The 21469-nt window shown below is 38.3% G+C and overlaps 3 protein-coding genes across 7 annotated transcripts; 1 reads left to right on the plus strand and 2 right to left on the minus strand.

Moving 5' to 3' along the window:
• Nucleotides 1-2152: 2152 nt before the first annotated feature.
• On the plus strand, nt 2153-12349 carry LOC103969042 (glycosyltransferase BC10). Of its 3 annotated transcripts, none has more exons than XM_009382453.3 (11): nt 2153-2282; nt 2876-3396; nt 4408-4506; nt 6821-6921; nt 7015-7086; nt 7233-7323; nt 8100-8180; nt 10045-10104; nt 10198-10320; nt 10409-10447; nt 11801-12349. In XM_009382453.3, the coding sequence occupies exons 2-11, from the start codon at nt 3061-3063 to the stop codon at nt 11921-11923; spliced, it is 1125 nt and encodes a 374-aa protein (XP_009380728.1). In that variant the 5' UTR covers nt 2153-2282; nt 2876-3060; the 3' UTR covers nt 11924-12349. The 3 variants fall into 3 exon arrangements, with proteins under 3 accessions (XP_009380728.1, XP_064985842.1, XP_018675337.1); XM_065129770.1 differs by lacking the exon at nt 11801-12349 and adding an exon at nt 10697-11087; XM_018819792.2 differs by lacking the exon at nt 10045-10104.
• Nucleotides 12350-12787: 438 nt separating this feature from the next.
• LOC135625251 (uncharacterized) lies at nt 12788-15350 on the minus strand. The gene is made up of 3 exons (XM_065129771.1): nt 14892-15350; nt 13609-13729; nt 12788-13063 (listed from the first exon to the last, which is right to left on the minus strand). The coding sequence occupies exons 1-2, from the start codon at nt 15316-15318 to the stop codon at nt 13662-13664; spliced, it is 495 nt and encodes a 164-aa protein (XP_064985843.1). The 5' UTR covers nt 15319-15350; the 3' UTR covers nt 12788-13063; nt 13609-13661.
• Nucleotides 15351-17614: 2264 nt separating this feature from the next.
• Nucleotides 17615-20242, minus strand: LOC135586057 (transcription factor bHLH35-like). 3 transcript variants are annotated; one of them, XM_065131144.1, is made up of 6 exons: nt 20075-20242; nt 19556-19721; nt 19247-19483; nt 18967-19137; nt 18247-18394; nt 17615-17919 (listed from the first exon to the last, which is right to left on the minus strand). In XM_065131144.1, the coding sequence occupies exons 1-6, from the start codon at nt 20146-20148 to the stop codon at nt 17915-17917; spliced, it is 801 nt and encodes a 266-aa protein (XP_064987216.1). In that variant the 5' UTR covers nt 20149-20242; the 3' UTR covers nt 17615-17914. The 3 variants fall into 3 exon arrangements, with proteins under 3 accessions (XP_064987216.1, XP_064987218.1, XP_064987217.1); XM_065131146.1 differs by having other exon boundaries at nt 19556-19695; nt 19781-20213; XM_065131145.1 differs by lacking the exon at nt 18247-18394.
• Nucleotides 20243-21469: the final 1227 nt, after the last annotated feature.

Below are 21469 nucleotides of genomic sequence, written 5' to 3' on the forward strand. Positions count from 1 at the left end.
TAATAAGTGTCATTAATTTTTTTATTTTAGATGCGATCGTATCAAATTGAAAAGCATTAATACCTTTCGATGTGATTGCATTAAGCTACTAAACATAGAAAGGACATTTCATAGGAATAATGGATCAAAAAGTTGGGATGAAGTAGGATACCTTGATCAACAAGTTATAATCACCTCTAGTCCTGCATGACTCATCGTAGGATTTAATGATAGCCACATAAACTAAACTTCTTACTCCTTGAAAAATCGATTTATATGAGTATACAATATAGTGTTAAGCTATAATGTATCACTAAAAACTCAAATAATCTATACCTGGTCATATAGGTAGTTTCACTTCGTCACCTTTAGCTATGCACGCTTGCTAGTACCCTGACTAAAGGTTAAATTTGAAAAAATATTTTCCTTTATCTAATTAGTCGAATAAGCCTACGATGAGTGGAATATAATACTTATTTTTCATCATCACCATCACCGTATTTATAGCTCAATGATCGTTGCATAATTAGAGACTCTTATTTTGTTTCTTTTGGAAGAAAATTAGAACTTCGAATGGTGTTTTAGAATTGTAGATGAGCCCATCTATCAGTAATTCATCTAATTGCTTCATCAGCTTTGTTGACTCTAAAGAGGGCATGCAGTATGATTATCTCGTTGGAGGCTTCACGCTCGACTCTAGTTCGATATGATAATTTATACCTTTACATAGTAGTATGATTTTTAATAACTCAGGTGACATAATATTTATAAATTTTTTAAGACATTCGCTATCATAGTAGATTCATGAGTGACCTCCACATCACTCTGTCAAACATATATACAAGTAAGGAAAATCGATAAATAATCCATTGATGGATGTTACGGGTGTATAATGATCGCCTGTGACACCAAGCATCATTGATTTTAGATGCGATAAATTATGATGTATCATAAACTTTGAATATGGTTATATCAAGCTATATTTTTTTTATTTTAGATGCGATCACATCAAATCCAAAAGCATCAGTATCCTTCGATGCAATCACATTGAGCTATGAAATATAGTAAGGATGTGACCATACATATGATAGATCAAGAAGCCTTTTTTTTTGTCTCATTCTCATGAGATGGACATACGAATCCAACCAACTTCGGATGGCAATTCCCAACACGGACCCACTAGACTCTTCCCGAACAGTGTTCTTTCTGGGCCCGGTTTGGAAAGGTCAAAAAGGAAGAGTTGTCCATTAATTCTAAGGGAAAAAGACACCCAAGGAAGGACCATTCCTTCTCTGACTTGGCTTCTTATCTCCTTTATAATTTACATAGTTCACAAGTCAAAATCGTCTATTAATAATCGAAGGTTTGAAAAAAATTAGATTTGAAAAAAAATATCCTTCATTTTAGAACTCTCAAACAGTATTTTTTTAATATTTTTACACTATGTTATTTTATTTTTAATAATATCAAAAAATATTATAATATAAATATAATATATTTTTTTTTAAAAAAAAATACTACCATGTTATAGTGCTTTCTTAATATTACTGAAAATATTATAACGAAGTATAAAAATATCATAAATATAATATTTATATAAAAAATCATATTATAGTATTTATATACTAAAAAATATTATAATATTATGAAAATTATTATAACTGGATCGGTTCAGAATCAATCCATAATAATATTATATACTAATAAAGAGGCGTTGTTTGATAATTCTGGAGAAAAAAAATCCAAAAAATATAAATTTTTTTGGAAAATTTGTCCTTACATTTATTGAGAATTTTCTTTGATTACTCGTCCATTTAATCCTTGTCTCGATGAAGGCGGTCGTTGCCTCCAAGAAAACTGCCGGTAGCTACTGTTGCGCCAAGGAAGGCCAGCTGTGATTCGCCGTGGGTCCCGGATAGTCTATCGAATGATCAAACAGGGTGCCTTGGGTACGAAAGGTAAGAAGTGTCTTCTACCGGGGAAAAAATGCTGGCGATACGACGAAGACCGCTTCCCGGATCCCCTCCATTTCATCCTCTAAGTAGATCTCTACAATTTCATCATCAGTGTCGTTCAACTATGTCGACCCCACCCTTTTCTTGTGTACGTAAAAAAGGACGCGTCACATTTCCATCCATGCACTAGTTGGACGGGATCCCTCTTCACGGGCTAGTAAACGCTCCCGATGGTACCCTGCCCTGCCATATCTCACGCTCTGCTCGCTAGTGGCCTCCTCGCCTCTCCATCGGAAGTTCAACGAGCTCGCGAGATCCATTTTTCCGTCAATTCCGCGGTCGATCGGAGTTACGCTGCTGCCCCCGCTTTTTTCTCTGATATTTTGGTCGATTTTTTCGGTATCCGTTGAAACTCGTTACGTTTGCTTTTCGTGGAGTCGTTTGATTGCTCTTGGCGTAGCGGTATTCTTCGTCCTTGTTGTTAGGGAACTCCGTAGTCGGATTTCTTGAATAGACCGATCTGTTTCTGGGAATTCTTTTCTCGTCCTCCTTTGTTGCTATTCTTAGGTAATGTTTCTTTGAGTGTCTTTGAGAAACTATTTTGCGTTATCATGTATCGATTTTAATTGGAAATCGACCTCACGGGATGAATTATTGCTCCATTTAATGTGTTTGGTTAAATTTCTTCTTCTGGTGTATTATCGTCTTCCATTGGGTTTATGTAGCTGGTAGAGTAGATATAGCTTTCGAGGAGGATGATCGTCTTTGTCTTAACTAACTGGATGTCGTTCACAATCTAATAACTTCTCCCTGATCTTGCCAATAGTCTTACTCGTCTTTCGGGTTTCGAATCCCTTGTTTAGAATGGCTTTTGCTCTGTGTGGAATTGGGATTTCCGATTGTAAATGCATAAAGTTAGTGATTCTGTTATGTTGTTTCAGGTTCACAGTACATCAATAACGAACACTGTGTCTTTTGAAGCCGCTGTTTTATTGAGCCTACTGTTGTTAGCAGCCTTTGGGATTCAACTACCACTGGAAGTTATCATCGACTTTATGGTCCAATGAGGTTCAATATATGATGGTTGAACAGGTGTTGTTGCCCCGGTACCGGTTACCTGAAAATTATGCCTGCTCCACGCCACAGAGCCCGCTCAAGAAGGCCTCTATGGATCATTGCCATGATATTGTTGGTCTGCACGATGCTAATTGTGCTATATGTTTATCCACCCCAGCGTTATTCAGCATGCTACTTGATGTCTTCCCATGTCTGTAGCCCTTTGATGGAGTGGCTTCCACCTGTGCGCACTAGGGTTTATTCTGATGATGAACTTGCTGCTCGTGTTGTGATTAGAGACATTCTATCAGCACCAGCTGTGGAGTCAAAGAATCCTAAAATCGCTTTTATGTTCTTAACAGCAGGTTCACTGCCCTTTGAAAAGCTCTGGGAGAAGTTTTTCCTGGTACAACCCTTGTCTTGATATCCATCTTTTTAGTTATATAATCATTTGCTACCCTGCCTGTATTCTTGGTTATTATAGCATTTGTAACTCATGCAAATTACAATCTAGGAGTGAATTTCAATTCCAGGTTGAAGAATGATCACTTTACCTAACTTTTCAAAACATGTTTGTGGACTATGCTCATTCACTATATGGCCGAATGTTAAAGTGATCTCTTATATAAGACTTGAATGACTACAAAGTGAGAATTATGAAAATAGAAGCCCATATTGGTATGTTATTCAATGTAATGAGATGTTATTTGTAATAATAGGTATTAAAAAGGGCAGCCAATTGCTTCCATAGATGCAGTATTAATTTATGAAATCTTATTTTCACAAGCAGAGAGGTTGCTTGTGCTCAAACCCTTGAGATCTTGGTTGTAGAGGAATGAGTTTACTATAAATAGCAAGGCTCACTATCATGTGACAGTATTATACTGAATTCTATGTGCAGCTATAAAAGACATTAATGTTTTCGTCATTTGGGTTCTGAACTCTATCTTTCTATGTTCCGGTCTTGGTTCAGGAGTCTTTGTGAATCCTTCAGAACTTTATGAGGTCTAGTTTTGCATGAAATTGGGATTTTGTATTCGTATTTATCAATTTATACTTCTTAATAAATGATCTTTTACTAGCTATGAGTGTTATTAACCCCTATGTCCAATCAATAAGTCGGTATTGTTTATAAACTACAAGGATCAACTGGACCAGACTTTATTCAAAAAAACTACCAGGTACTATTCTTTTTATTCCACCCTCTGTTTTGATGTTGTTCTTTATGTTTGTTCACAACCATGGTTTTCCTTATGCTGATGAAACTTGTATGCACTTGGATTAACTTTGCTGTTATTTTCATGAAGCACTTTAGGGTCTATTGCTATAAGACAGCAACAGCTTGGAATATTTTTATGAAAGTTCTAATTAATAGATGACATCTCCAATCTGATGCAATCTTGACCTTTATGTACAGGGTTATGAAGGTAGATTCTCTATTTATGTGCATGCATCAACAGAAAAACCAGTACATGTGAGTCCTTTATTCATTGGCACGGATATCCATAGTGAAAAGGTACTCTTTCAACAAGTTTCCAATATCTAAATTGATTTTTCATTTCCAGTCAGAAACAAAGTGCATGGACTACTGTAAGTTCTGTTAATTGCCCTGAAAGTATATATAATTACCAAATATAATGTTGAAGAAATGTAAATGTACTTCATTGGTTGCACAAAAGAACTCACTTTGCTTGATATAATGTGTAATTTATTCAGCTAACATATAATAAGAATATAACCAAAACCAAACTTGCTGTCTGCCAAATAACTTATGTTTGTCAAGAAATATATGCTTTTCTTGTTTTTCTGGGTGCTTATTAAGTGTATAATGTAATCCAATTCCTATGATTTTCTATGCATTGTCAGAAATTCTTTTATGTAAGGTTAAAGAGCTTTTTCTTAAACATATTCAACTTTCTAATAATATTGAAACACAATTCTTTTGCTAAAGGTTATTCAGTAGAATTATCACATGTGAATATCAGCGAATAAGCATTCATATTATAAATGACACCTAAAAATTCTGGGAAGCAAACTAGTCTTATATGTTGGCAAAAAGAAGGGATTGTTCATAATTAAGAGGAAAAGGTTAGAATTCCATGTATAAAAGAGAAATAAGAAAAACTAGAACAGAAAATGAAGATAGAAGAAAAGACGGGAAACAAAGAGTTAAGAATGAAGAGATGTTTCATTTGATTTAATTGAACCAAATGGTTCTTAATTAAATCATAATCGATTCAATCAAGGTTCACCTGATCTAATTTGAATAACGAAAGCCTAACTCATCTAGTGTTTGGGCCTAGCAGCTTAGCCCACATATTAATGGGTCGAGTTTGGGTACAGGTATGAGTATGGGGTGGTGAGTGCTCTATCCGTCCCCACCTCGTATTTGCACAGGTAATATAAAATGCCCCCCACTCCTGTCCCCGTTTATTTTCCCCATCGCTGTCCCATTAAGGGCAGGTTCCCACAAGTCCTCATGCCTGTAGGTATGGATAATAGATGGATGCAAAAATGTAGATGCTAATACAAATATGGATAATAGATGGATCCAAAATTTTGAAACCATATTTGATCAAGACAGCTATGAATATGTACCACATACAAATGGATAGATGAAAGACACAGATATAGATCAGATGTTGGAAAGATAAAAGTAAAATTTGGTGTTTGGATGGGCTTCAATGGAATTCTGAATTGATTGATTTAGATGAATATTAATGGAAATTAGATATAATCAGCAAGCAAGAAGGTCAGATTGTAAAGTAATTAGTGTAATGCATATATAAATACACATATATAAACAGATTTAGAAAAAGAAAGTTTGGCAAGTTCCAATCAGCTTGTTGTTAAAAAAAAAAAAAAAAACTTTGGTAGATGGATTGACTTGAAAAGATCAAGTCAATCCTATTTAAAAAAAAGGTTTGGATGCTATTAGATGTCCCAAATCTGATCCTAATTTAAAAAGTCTAATCAAATTCATACCTGAAGATTTGGGTCCAATTAATATCTGAATCTGAATATCTAATCTGATGCTATCCATATCTGGGTCCAAATTCTGACAGATATTAACTAATCCATTTTCAACCCTAAAGGATAGGTATAGCAGATGTAGAGTGCAGACGAGACATTCTGTGGGAGTGTGCACAGCTGAGTTTTTTCCTTCTTTGTTATAACTTTTGACCTGACTTGTATATTCACTTAATCTAATATAGTAATTACCCTTTCACAAGGCTGTACAGACTTAAGAGGTTATATCTCCTTTGTTACTAATTCATGTCTATGAGGAAAAAAACTTAGATTGTCCTATACTTGGTCTGCTAAGCGTGTCTATTCCCTTTAGCTAGGCTATTATGTGATTCACAGCCCAATTAGATTGTCCTATATCCTTGTTTCTGATGTAGCTGGATCTTTTTTTCCCATGTGCAACAAGAAAATTGATTCTGAGTACCTGAAGCAAGGCTGCCAACATGCATAGGGATACTTGCATGGATGCCAACAGGGCCACCTAACCGTGATGCCAAACTGGAGGGATCTAACCTTGAGAAACAGCATGATGCAAAGGCATATTTTAGCAGGAAAGGAAAATGCACAAACATTTCTATGGACCTAGAAAAGTTACAACTTAAATAGATGTAACTTATTTAGTTGTACAGCACAGATTGCATTTACTCCTTGTAAATGAATATTTTGGATCACAGTAATTACAGTTGTTTTTTATCAACCTAAGTTTGACTTTCATATCAAAGGAAAAATCTATCTATATTCCTGGGATCATGAATTATTGCTTACAAAAAGACATATTTCAAAAATGTCCAATGTGCATGCAGGTGGCCTGGGGAAAAATTTCAATGGTTGAAGCAGAAAAGAGGTTATTGGTAAATGCACTTCAAGACACTGATAATCAGCATTTTGTGTTGCTCTCTGATAGGTGATTGTTAGGAGCCACATGCTGCTTTTTCTTTTCAACTGAGTGATGATGTTCAATCAGTCAGCATTTTATTTGTTCAATTTTTGTTTGCAGTTGTGTGCCACTACACAATTTTGATTATGTATATAACTATCTGACGGGAACAAATATCAGCTTTATTGACTGGTACAGCCATCTACATCATATGAAATCTAAATATGTTTCCCGATGAATTTTCTATGCTGGCTTACTTTTATGTATCTTTCAGTTACAGACAAGCATATAATCTGAAGTCTCAGCTTTAGCAAATGACTTTTTTGCCTTATTTTCAGTTTTGAGGATCCTGGCCCTCATGGAACAGGCAGATATTCTGAAAATATGTTGCCTGAGATTGAAAAAGAAGATTTCAGGAAGGGTGCACAGGTACTATATACCACTACAATTCATCATAATGAAATTTACTGAATCAGAGTTCAAGATTATTGTGCTCAAGTGACATGTTACATAATAGCTAAACTGTTGAACCATAAAGGGCAGTCAAGGTACTCTGAAAGTGACAAGATTAATCTAACTGTTTATACATGTACATATACATATGCATATGAGAACAGTTTAAAGCTTCTGGGTCATTTATATAGAAAAGAGATTAACCTACCCTAGGCTTTTTAGAAGTTGAATGAGACCAAATAAAGAGTAGGTTTGCCATTTCTCCATGTGATGATTATGAGTACAACAATTTGCTACAAGATAATCCTACTAATGACCGATGTACTCTTGGTTTGCTCTCATCTAAAAGACCACGGACATCTAAATCATTTTTCTAGGAAACATAACTTAGTAATTTCAGTTGCTCTAAAAAAAAAACCAAAATATTCTTGGTTCTTTAAAGATGTAATGACTTCAAAAATCAAGGGTCAGTAGGGTGCATTTATTCTTTAAAGAGAAATTGAATCCAAATTTAATTTGTTCTGACCATTATCTGAAACCCAAGAAACTTAAGAAAGCATGGATTAGATTATAAAGCCAGCAAACGAAGTTCAAGTGATTATAATGCCCTATATGTACACCTTCAATATGGGTTTGCAAGGCAAAAACTGTTGCTATATTTTTTGGTGATTAATAGTATTAATTTAAACAATATGTTGGTTACTTTACATGATATTTTCTGTTTTACATCCTAGTTGTTGACCCTGTAACAGTGGTTCTCAATCAAGCGGCAACATGCTTTGCTAATTCTGGCTGATGGTGTTTACTATACAAAATTCAAGCTTTATTGCAGGGTAAGCTTTTATGGTTGTGATGAGTTATATTTTGCATGCAATACAATATAGCTCCCTACAAACCTCCAATTGGGCTTTTATTCTGTATCAGTAAATTGTCATGTTCTGTCAACAAACCATGGTTTATCCAAAAGAAGAGCTTCTTTATCATTTGCGTATTACAAATCTTCCTGTTTAATGGGATATGTCATTCTGTGTTACTAATTATCATACTCTATTGATAGACCATGGTATATCTTAACTTTTATCCCCAAAAGAGAGCTTCTCTATAATATGATAAAGCAACTTTTCCCAGAACATAATCACTACAGTACATTGTGTCTACTGGTTGCTCATCTTGTGAATGGCATCAGAAAGAAAGGCCTGAAATGAATCAGTAATTTTCTTGGTCAGTAGTCATTAACAAAATTTCAAGTCTTTTGGAATTGACAAGCTAGGATGCATGTATTCCCATATGAACAGATGGAGAAACAATGTGGACACGGTAGTACAGAAACCATGATAGGACAATTTGAAAAAAAGAGAGTAAAATACGACATGACAGGGATGCAGGTTAACTTTTTATGTTTTCTGTATACTATTTAATAATAAGCAAAACAACTCATTAACAAACCAGAACTTTTAATAATAATTAAATAAGAAGCTAATCTTTATACAGGTAATATAGTGATCAATAAAGATTATCCTAGAAGTCATAAGACATATGAAGTGAGAATCTTTGAATCTAATCAATTAGTATAAACATCATTATACATATTAAAACGTTAACACTAAATGAATCTGAAAAGAATTGGGAGATGAAATGTATATTTCGGGTAAATGTCCTGTCATGACGGAAATTATCAGCTCCATGTGAGGTGTGTTCATCCACTAAAAGGGACATAGAATGGCCATTCCAGAGGTATGTCAAGCAAGTGTTGTACGTGTCAAAGTTGGAGTGTTGGATTTGGATGTGACAGACTTACGGACTTGTTGGTTCTTCTAACTTACAAACTATATTGACCTTCTATATTGTTGCATAACTTTGTAGAGAAACAAGTGACATAATATCTGAGCTTGAAGCTTTAGTAATTGAAAATAGAAACAACGAGGAAAGGACAATAGAATTAAGTGAAAAACGAATCTGCATGAACGAGAAAGTCTTCTGTTCAACATGCTTGTATGTCTATATAGAGGACATCTGTGGTCATATCTCATTATTCTAAAAGGATTTTCAACAAATGGTATACTAAGTATTAGGAAAGAGATTCAATCAACCTAAAGCTTCAATATGTTTTTTCTAAGAACAGCTATTTAATATACATCGCCCTATACTTATAATAAAACAAAAGCTAATTAGTCTATAATTAATTGCAAAATAGTAACACAAACTGAAGATAAAGACTTCTCAAATGAGATGAAACAACCACTGGGACTCTATTTCACATGCTGAAGTACGGTATACGATGGCCTAAAATGGTTTCTGGATTACTGAATTTTTAGAAATTGAATTATTAAGCGAGCCCTTGAATGAATTATGGAAGAATTATCAAGGTTCCTTGTATATGGTTTAAGTGCACAGACCGGCATTTCAGTTTGCTCAAAAAGTCAAATAGCATCTTTTTGCCTCATGCTTTGTTCTTTGTTTATCCTTGTAGACATGATTTTGGATGTTCAAGCATATACTTCTTGTGTAAAGTTTGAGACACTACCTCCAAATTTACTATAGCAGTACTGCTATTTTCATAACCCTCAACAAAATTTGTTGACAGATGGGAGCAAGCTTATCATTATGAATACAGAACATGTATATGTTTTTTTCATTGCATTTGTCTCTTGCCTCACTTAAATGTTCTGATGCTAACATTTGTTTTGATTGTCACAGCCTGGAATGGAAGGACGCAATTGCTATTCTGATGAGCATTATCTGCCAACTCTTTTCCATGTTAGCAAATTAGTCTTCCTATTTGTAGCTTCATCTATTCTATTCTGTGATTGAGATTCATACCATTTACCTGTGATTTTTATTATTTTTCAGATGGTTGATCCTGGTGGAATTGCGAATTGGTCAGTTACCCATGTAGATTGGTCTGAAGGAAAATGGCATCCAAAGGCTTATAGGACTCGAGATGTTACCTTTGAGCTCTTGAAAAATATTGCAGTATGTTCAACTTTCTTTTGAATAGCTTAGAAAAGATATCCATATATAAAGCAATTTTTAAATATTAATGATGCTCTATCATTTGCAGTCAATCGATGAGAGCATTCATGTTACAAGTGATTCGAAGGTAAGCTCTGTAAATCTGCTCCCAGTTGTCCTTCTGTCTTCTACTTCATAAAGATATATTATGATGGTCTTGCATTGTAAAGTATTAGGCAGTTATTCTCACGTTTCTATTTTCTACATTTATGTAAAATTATTCAGTTGCTAATATTAATTGGTTAGACATATACTGTTGGATATTTAGGAGACAACAAATTCTATGTTGACATAGCAGATATGTGGCTGCTGACATTGTGAAATCTTGTGTTACCAGAAAAGATAGAAGATGCTTTGTAGTTGTAAAAAAGAGAAACCTGGAAACACAACAGTTTGATGAGGAACACTGGATTGATGGTACTTGGATTGTGTAAAGACTCATCCTCAGAAGAGCCCGGTATAGGAAGGAATTCACGTGTCTGATCTGAATTAGTCAGGAACTGATGTTTTTGTTTATTAAAATTTATTAGGTAGGTAGTCATTAGACTCATTACCAACTACCATTCTTTAGGCGGCATCTGAATCTGAAATATACATGTCAGCATGCATGTATCTGGCAAAGTGAAAATTTTTCTTCCACCTTGTCACAAGCTCTCCCAACATTCACGGTAACCAGTCCGTTCTAATAAGAGTTAAGTTCCCTATGAATTCAGGTTTTTGATGAAGAACCATGACTGCAGCAATTACTTAATGGTTGTTGCTTAGGATAGAGTCACTTCTTTGGAGTCATATGACGAAAGAGGTGTAATCATAATCCTGGAGTCCTACTCCAAAAGATAACCAGGACTACTACATTATCTATGGACAAAGAAGAACTACCAACGCTTAATGCTAGCAGGATAGCTTATAATATGATAAGGGTTTGCAGACTAAAATACCATAAATCTGAAACAGATGACAATGGCAGACGAATGTTCAACTATAACTAGTTTAAAAATCAAATCAAAGAAAGGTGGATTTTCATGATAAAATGGAGTTCACCAAAAGGCATCTCTCTGTCCATAGAAATAAAAGATTTATGGTGGTATGAAAAGTGACTTTCATAAAATTTTTCAAACCATGGGAACAGCAGTTAAACGATGTTCAAACTGGGAATTGAAGTATAAACTTTTGAGCAACAGGTCTTCTACATTAGATCAAAGTTGAATTGATCTCAAACACTTTGATGTAAATCTCTTGATTATTGGATTCTTCTGTAGTGTATGCATAGGTGTTACATCTCTTGATGTAGATCAAAGTTACACTAGGCAGTTAAATCTCTTGTTGTAGCTCAAGAATTTGATGGAGGTTTGTAATCCTTGATGCAATTTCTCTTTGTTTGTATTCACTGACCCAAAATACATGAATAATTCTTTGTTCATTTTGGCATACTACCTTACAGAAAGTAGTTCAGAAGAGACCTTGTCTATGGAACGGGGTGAAGAGGCCATGCTATTTATTTGCTAGAAAATTTTATCCTGAAGCTCTAGACAATTTGATGCAATTGTACTCCAATTCCATTTAAGTGACTCATGGAGAGATGCCAATTGTTGGTGGAGCATAACTCTTCCACAGCTACCCCCATACCTGTTGGTCCCAAGTTTTATGCTAGTCTTAGATGCAGAACCATGGAATCTGGCTTATTGAAGAAGCAGGCGATCGTTGGAGCATGAAGCAGATCTAGTCCCGTTGACTCCTTCAACTGAATGCCGCCACGATCACCTCTTGGTGCAGTGAGCTAAGAAATTTTCTTTTCCTTCTTTACTACACTAATGGTTTTTTGTTAACTTACTCATAGCCTTCCAATCATTCCTTTTGTGGATTCTGCTCGTTTGAACAGAAATTTATCAGTCTCTATGATGCGTGTCAGGTAATAGCAGCTTTGCAGATGAGAAGCTACTTTGAATTAATGCTCTTCTTATAAATATTAATAACCAAGCGAATTACTCTTTGTGTATGTATTCATGCATTGCAGCCACTAATGGCCGGAGTTGCAGAAACCCAAGTTACTTGGGTATGTAGAATCCAGCAGTTTATGTTTAGTATTCCTAATTAGGAAAATGTATGAAAAATTCTCTATTTGATTTCCCCCAGTTTGAATGCTCATCTCATTCGACCATCAAAATCCAAAGATGGCGCATCAAATAAATACACGCAGACGGTTGTCTCTTTCTTGCCAAACTCTTTGATTCGGATGACATAAAAAGTGGGAGTGGGAGTTCTGCCACTATCCGGCTGGAACTACTGCTACCAAACTCCTATCCGAGGAATTTATTCCATGCTATTCCTACTCTGCCCAAGCCAACAGTACCATTGTTTCGATTCCAGAGAGAATGCCTTCCAAGGAAGCAAGAGGACACAGCACACAGTGGGTCATAGCACTACCACATGTACGTTTGTTCATGCTGCATCTTGAGATTTTTGTGTGATTCAAGTTAAAAGCTGTGACGACACTGGCAGTTTGGGGAAAGCTTTGTGGCTGTCCATATTGGTAATCAAGTAACAAAACTAGAGGCACCAAAAGGAACAAAAAAAAACCAACATTTAAAACGCAGCCAATACACAGAATTTATGCTGCTAATAAGTGAAACTAACAGCTCCATTCCTCTATTTACATTCCCTGAACTGCCGGGCACAGCAGCTAAGTTATATGCAGAGCATACACCTGCACATGAGAGCAGAAAGGATCAAATAACCAGCTAAAAGCTGCTACAATATTGATATTCCAATAATAATGCATCAGTTTGTTGGTTAACATTACTAGTTTCACCCTGATAAACCATGGATACTAAATTAGGGTATCAATATGACCGGACAAGTTTACATGGGGGTATATGGCAACTCTCTTGAGAAAACAACAGAACTAATATGTCTCAGATATAACAATAAAAGTAACAGACACACACAAACATATGCACACACACATGCATGTCCAGACAGAAACAGAGACATGGACGCATGCACGCAATGGACGGACACACGCATGTCTGGATGCACACAACACAGCACACACGACACCAACACACACGGCATACGCACACAATTAATTAGAAATTAGAGGCATGATAGAAGTGCACCACACGATTGAACTGCAAATTGATATCCGATACAGAAGTACTCCACCCAAGTTCTACCTAATGCGATACAACCATCATAATGATGCAGAAATGCATAAGGAAATATTATGTTTGAATAAACATACTGATCTACCTCTGGGAAGCAAATGTGTCACCAACCCAGCTGTATCCGTCGGTAGAGAATGATCACTCTTCATCATCAGACTCTGCTGATGCCTTCTTCGGGTTCTTCTTCACAGAATGTGGAGAAATACCTGTAGTTGATTTGTATGTGTTATAACAAGAATCACATAAAATAGTGTTCTAACAAGAATCACACAACATAGGTGTTGCTATACCACCACCGAACCCATAACACTAGTTCATTAATCTATAGTTCTTCCAGCAACAAAGAACATATTTAAAACCACTGAAGATTTTTAAACTTTGCACTGTGAATTATGGTAACATTATTTAAACAGACTAACACGTGGACTGATGAGACCCCCCCTCAATTGCGGCTGTACCGTCCAAGATCCAGGTAATCAGACTTAAAAATTAACTTTTGGCTGGTCCTTAGCCAGCTGGGTAACAGTTAAGTAGCCTCTAATTTAATTATCTTTAAAAATTTTCTTTAACGACAGATGGTTTGTAAGTTACTCATGGACCAATCACTAAACAAAATCGACTCATCTGGTATGCCCTTCAGTTCTGACACATTTTTCAATCAAAATACAATAGAAAGAGGGAAAGAATCCAGAGAAAAACAATGCAAAAACATTAAAACAAGGAGATGACCCCCGGAGGAATGTTACCAATACAAAAAAGAAAAGAACGGGAAGATAAATTTTCCATTCTTCTCACCTTTTTCTCATCCTTTATTTTCCTTAAATCCATCAATACTTTGGCATAAAAAAATAAATATAATGGCCTCAGAAATAAACCATAAGGGCTAAAACAGAACCTCAATGGGTACTAAATTACCTGTATGTAAAGGTATCAAAAAATAATAGCAGCAGCATCACAACCATGGCATCTCAAAGTTTTATCAGAGCCAATTTAAGTGAACCAGCATTAATTACTCCCTGACAGAATATAATCAATTCACCAAGTAGCTCAAACAAGCTTCTATTATAAACATAAGCAACGTTAGGAATAAAAGCTAACACACAAAGAGGAAAATTCAGTATATCAGTCCAGTGCAGAACCATCAGGACTTGTCCAAAATATCATGCTTTTGAGATAGAAGCTTATTACTTTGCAAGGCGCTTCATGAACATTAATTGATGCAAGCACTAAAGCCTTGAAACATGCATTTTCCTACAGCATTGAACAGAAAGAAATTATGGTGACAACTTAATTTACCAAAAAGATCTTTTCTTTTCTGATATCAACCAAAAGAATTCTCACGAGCAAAGATCGCAATAAATCCATCACCTTCCACAAAGTAGGCCGACGAAGGCCACCCGCGGATGTTCGTCAGCGACATGGTCTCCTCCTCCGTCAGCGGGTTCGCCAGCTTCCGCACCACCTCTAGCACTCCGACGGTACGCCGCGGTGGAGGAACCCAGTAGGAGGAGCCGGGGATGAAGGGGAGCCAGTCCGGGGCCGACCTGCGGATGGAGATCGCGTGGATGGCGTCCTCGAGGCGGCGGAGGCCGAGGACGTCGATTTCGACCTCGTCCTCGACCTCGCCGGCGTCGTCCTCGGTGCCGACGTCCACCTCGACGATCCGCGCGTCGGAGCGGCCGCGAAGGGCCAGGAGGCGGGCGGAGAAGGGGAGGAGAGCGGATTCCGCGGCCACGAGGAGGCGATGGGAGCAGTAGGGAGATCGGATTAGGGCTCGAGAGAGGATTCGAGCCATCAAAGAGAGAATTGGGGGAATTGGATAAGAACATCAGCTGGGTTATCTTGTATTATATAACGCTCCTTGCACAAGCAGGATCTACGAGTGAAGCTTACGCGCAGGATTTTACAGTTGTCTTTGTTACGGAGTAGTTATGTGGGTCCCTGTTGTTGCGGGTCCCAGCACGTGACTCAGACAGTCCTCCGAGGATTAAAATCGACGTCTGATATATAACACCTGACGCACAAATAGAATAGACGCTTGAACCTTACGCGCAGGAGTGTTCCGTCGTCATTGTCACCGAGCAGACATGTGGGGCCCTCATGTCGCGCGTCCTTACGCTTGACCGGAGAAAATTTTCCGGGGTGATTAAAATCGACGTTGTGCTACATAACGCAACGCGCACATGCAGGATCTACGGCTGAAGCTTACGCGCAGAACTTCACCGGTGTCTTCGTCACCGAGTAGATATGTGGGGCCTGGACATAAAGCGAGAAGGTTTTTCGGGGTCAATAAAACCGTCGATGTTGACTACTCACTTTCTGTCTCTCTCTGCTTCGTTCCACTCAGCGAGCAATTGTCTTCCCGACGCCGACCTTGAATCGGGGAACGAACGTGCCGGTGGACGCCACGGTGGCCTCCTACATCCTCGAGTACAGCAGCAGAACCCTGGCCATGAACCGTGAGTGAGAGCATCTAAGTTTTCTAACCGCCAAGTGTTTGATAAAATTCCCGTGTCGGGGGCCGGCCTCCGTTTTGATTTCGATGGTAGTTTCTGTCGCTCATTTGTGCATCCATGCTCTCCATAGTATAGTTATGAGGTGGTTGAACGGCGGAAGAGTTAAAGCTTCCGCTTTCTGCATTTGTCATGATTAGTTCGACTTTACTTGTGTAGGTTTCCACAAGCTTCTCTTCCTTGATTGGCATAGTTCTAGCTGTAGCATCAGCACTGTAATCTTGCCATTCCTAGCTTCTGCAGACAGACGTTGCAACTTGTTTTGCTTTTTTTTTATCTTTAGGCTATGGGGTTAGGAGGAATAATGAGATATCATCTGAAAATATTGCATTATAGGATGAATTTTGTACTTTTGTCATATTCTTATCACCTAAAAATATCTTACTAATTAACAGCAAGAATGCCTCATTTAAGATGGAGTTGTTGGGAGATTGTTGGAGTTCAGCATTTTTATTCTTTCGCTCACAATGCATAGATCTTAATCTTATTCGGTGCATTCTTGCTGTTTCTTTTCTGGAAGCTCAGTATGTGATGGTTCTGATAAGTGGAGGAGTGTCTTTTGCATTTGCCCTGCATTTGGAGAGGTCTTGTCGATTGAGATCCTTTGAGATGCAAAAGATTTACTTTGAGGTCTGTGATAGAATTTAAGATGAATTAGTAACATTTTGTCTGAGATAACTTGTTCTTTGGGCAAGGGTTAAGTTTAGGGCTGGGGATAAGAATGAAGAGTATTAGTGCTTAATTGTCATGGTTTGTCATCGTCATGCTTCTCTTTTTTTTCAGACAATACAGCAAAAGTTGCAGGCTGAGTGGAAATCACCATGACTCCTAAGTCACTGAAAAGTGTTTGGGGTAGCTGAAGCACGAACACCTAGACATCTAGAAGGTGTGCCATTTGGTTGCTGTAATATGATGAGGATTTCCACCATAAGAGTTACTGTCCAAATTAACCTACTTGATCTCCTCTCAGATAAGCCACTAGTTGGAATCAGATTCTAGCCAGTGCTCCTTATTATATCCAGCTTGACAGCTTGTGTGTGTGCTAATTCTTAGATCACACTTTCTACCACAGAGCTCTGTGAACTACTCTCAGAAAACCAATTACTTGGCATCAGATTCTAGCCAGAGCCCCTTGTACTCAGCTTGACAAGTTCTCTGTGTGCTAATTTTAGATCACTAATATTTCGACCACAGTGGTTTGACGTCGTAAATTCTTTTACTGGAAGGAAAACATGCCTTTTGTTTGTGAAATTATTGGTCGAGCATAATCCGTGTCGCTATTATAGATTTACAATCTAGATTGTGCAACACCATATTGGTTTGCATGTTTCCTGTTCTTTATTACTGTTTGCAGATCTGGATTAAATCTGTATTATGTTTTGCCAAACTGATGATTTTTTTGGTGGAACTTTGAACATATCAACCAAGATGTAGATTGGGTTAGCTCTGAAAGGAAAAGAGTTTGCTTTGAGGAGCTGAATTAACATGTCAATCAAGAGCTTTGGGATCCCTCCTGTTGACCAAAAGATCACAAGATAAGAAAATTTTCATGTACTGCATACTTGCTTGAAACTTGCATGACAGATAAGTGCAGTGCAGATCTTTGATTCAGCATCAAAGTTGATGTCATACATCCATGTCAAAAAAGTGATTGGCACACAACAGCAACTACAATCTAGTCCAAGGATGGGAAGGCTGGAAAAAAGAGGAGACTGCTATGATTATTAACTAGAAAAAGTACTTATCCCTGTGGATTGCTGCATGGTAGAGAACAAACAAGAGAGTTAAAAACTGAGAGAACTTATAGGGCTCCTTGGGCTATCGAGATCTGCAATTGCTGCCTCAATCTTTTCCTTCACTTGAGCACTGCCCATTTCATCAGTCTGCAACACATAATAGTTCACTTCAGTCAGCTAAGCTCATAAAAGGCAACTCCAAGAACTCAGACATAAAACAAAAATTTGCTAGTTATTGGTGGATTTTGTAGACTATATGCAACCAGGTAGATTACATAAATTCTGAACATTGCAATACTTGGAGGCCTTTTTTTTATTATTTTCTGTCATGTCTCTTTTCAAAGATGGAGAAGAAAGAGATTGATATGAAATGAAAGGATCAGTAAAAGGATTCACTAGTAGACAACCGAGGCATGGAAGAAACCAAGATTCAACAAGTCCTGACATTGAATGATGCTGTCCACTTGTTCTCACCACAAATGAAAAAGAAAGCATCCATTTGTTGGACTTGTGACAAACAAATCCTTTTCAACCATGTGAAAGGTGTTTGTGTAGAAGCTAAGTCTTCCTTTTGGTAAAAATGACCTAGCACTTGTTCCTGCTGTGTGGCAGAAGAAAGATCCTGGAAGAAGAATCATGAGATAAATGAGCTGAACATGGTGGAGAGATTCATCTGCCACTAAAAACAGCTGAGTCATCTCCCATGTTTGAAAATAACATGGGGTATAAAGTTCAACATACCAAAGGAAAAGGGAAAAAGGCATGATTAAGCATGTCATGTATTTTGAATGGATACTGTGCTTCCAAAAGGATGGCAGGTGCAATTTCCAGAGTACCAACTTGATACAACTGTAGGTTGTCATGCAGAAGAACACTGACAAACCCTAGAAAGTTTCACAGAATTGATGGTTGCATCCATGTGAAAGGCCACAGCAACCTGGGAACTTCACAGGGCTTGGGTTCAACAGTTCCCATGAGTAACTCTCTCATGAACATGTACATAAATGCATTTAATATCTGAAAGGTCAATACGAGCATTCTCTCAGTATTCTTTGAGGTTTTGTCCGAATTGTTGCTTATTCGGACTGTCCATGTGTATACGTATGACCTTGTCCATGTAAGCATGTTTGACTCACATAAAACAACTGATGGCACGCCAGAGAGAGAGAGAGAGAGAGAGAGAGAGAGAGCTACCTCGATGAACAGAGTGTGCAGCAGGCTGCCAGAAACATTGGTGATGTTGGCTGTGAGGACTTTGAGGTTGAGCGACTCGAAAACCTCGCACACCTTGATCATGGTGTCCCTCTTCTTGTTGCAGGTGATGCTCACGACCATGGTCTTCTCGCCCATTTCACTCACTCTGAGCTGCACGCCGCACCAAACAGAGCACACCAGTCACATGAGCCGTTTGATTGTACGTATGTGCGTGAGAGAGAGAGAGAGAGAGAGAGAGAGAGAGGGAGAGAGAGATTACTTCCTGTACTTCGATGGGCGGCGAGCTTGGGGAACCCGCAGACGAGGAGCCCTGCGCGGTTCGCTTCTTCTTCCTCTGCATGAAGTATAGATCATCAAACTCGAGGTCACCGATCGACGACACCTTCTCCTCTTTGAGCGACTCGAGCTCAGAGATCTCCGCCAGCATCACCTTCTCTTGTTCTTGAAGCTGCTTGATGTAATCGATGGCGTCTTTTATGATCGACGCCTTATCCATCTGAACTCCCAGCAATCAGTCACTCCAATAGCAGGAAGACTTGGACCGAAGACACAGACCTTGGTTACGTACCTTGGTGATGTTGGGGACGACACTTCGGAGCGCGTAAAGCTTTTCGTTCAGCTTCTTCCGCCGATTCCTCTCCAACGCAATGTTCTTGGCGGTGGTGGAGGACGTGGTGCCTTCGGGGGAACTCGAATCATAGTAGCCACCTGAAATGGCCTCCTCAAAGCCCCAACTGCATCAGGAGAAAACCCACAGGAAACCTAGCTCAGATCAGAAGAAAGAAAGATTCACCATTCATGCGGGCAACTGTTCGAGTCAGTCAAATTCATCTGGAAGAAGGAACAAGAGAAGCAGCAACACAAGCCATAAGGCTCTTATGCTGCCTGCTACTTATAATAAAGATGATGGATTCTCTCGCTGGATTCTGATATGTTGGGATGAATCCTCTCTCTATCTCGATCAAGAGAGTGAAACTAAACGCAGGAAAGAAGAGGAGATCAAGGCCCGGCGGCTTGCTTGATCAGGAAGGGAAGGGATTGGCAAGCCGGGAGCAGAAAGGGAGTCGAAAGTTGGTCAGCGAAGAACCTCTCCAGCTCCTCCGAGTCGATGAACCTCTTGGTTTCCCAGTAGAGGCTGTACTCCGCCTCCATGTCCTCCATTGATCGTAGCAGTGGTATCTGCCGCCGCCGCCGCCGCCGCTGTTAGCTAGTTGGGGGGAGGGAGAGAGGAGCTTTGCAGGTTGCCCGGAGACCGGGAGCGAGAGTTCCATTATATAGAGCGAGGGAGGTCGAGGAAGAAGAGATCGAACGAAGAGGGGGGTGGTGTGCGCTCGCTCTATGGCGATGATGGAGTCCGATAACCCAAACAGATCCGATCCGAATGCGACCTAAAGTCTACGCACGTACCTTTGGACTATGTTGGATATGTAAGCCTATCGGATTGGATTCGGAACCGAATCTTATGAGAACGGATTTGGATATCACGAGGATCCAAGTAGATTGATATACCAAAATACGAGTCATAGATGCGATCTGATTGGTTGTGGTCGTTGAGACGAAGATGCAGTGGCACGACTTATTATTGGACCTCAAATCTACAGCGACAATTGGAGCTGTGATGAGTCGTTTATCCTAAAGTTGAGGTCGTCGGTGTCGGTGGTGCTCAGACAACTCTTTTATTATAGATTTATACTTATCAAGTCCGACAACTGCACAATAATTTCGAAATAAAAATATAAGCTAAGAATCAGAAGATTTCACACCCAAAATATGATAAATATAATATTTTAATAAAATAATAAGAATAGGTGAGAGAGAACATCAAAGGCTACTCATCGATCCATCAAGTTACTACCTATTTTTCGTATTAACAGTGATGCATACAGTAGGTCGATAATCTCAAGAGCGATTGTCGTATGGAGATCAAATTATAGTGACAACGAACTTTACTGTGTAGTCGTACATAAGTCGATGTCTATCTTTATAATCTAGTAGTGATACATGTGGAAGGCCGATAATCTCGATAATGAGTGATCGTTATGTAGAAGCAAAACATTTAAAAAATAAAATATTGATATCCAACATTAATGTGTAGGGTAGACTTGAAAACCACAAGCACCACTCAAATGAAATTATTGAAGGATATAAACGGATGCACACATCTATCTGAACCCACATGAACGTGAGCTTCATAATGTTCTGAGTTCAAAACATTTTCAATTAATATGACTCTTTTGTTATCACATTCTCGAGGTTTGCTGCTGCACAGGTGACCACATAAAAGAAGAAGAAGAAGAAAATATGATAAAGCAGCAGCTGTTTAATCATGTAGCTTCCGTAACTCCACGAAGATTTGTACCATCTTCTTGCTCGAGGACGCTGATCGTCGGTGAACAAACATGTCGTGGCTGGTGAGTCAACACAACCTGGTCCACGGATTAATGTCAGGAGTCTTCTATCATCTGAGCTAGATGCCGAGGTC

This window comes from Musa acuminata, chromosome BXJ2-10 (assembly GCF_036884655.1).
Source record: "Musa acuminata AAA Group cultivar baxijiao chromosome BXJ2-10, Cavendish_Baxijiao_AAA, whole genome shotgun sequence".
Taxonomy (NCBI): domain Eukaryota; kingdom Viridiplantae; phylum Streptophyta; class Magnoliopsida; order Zingiberales; family Musaceae; genus Musa; species Musa acuminata.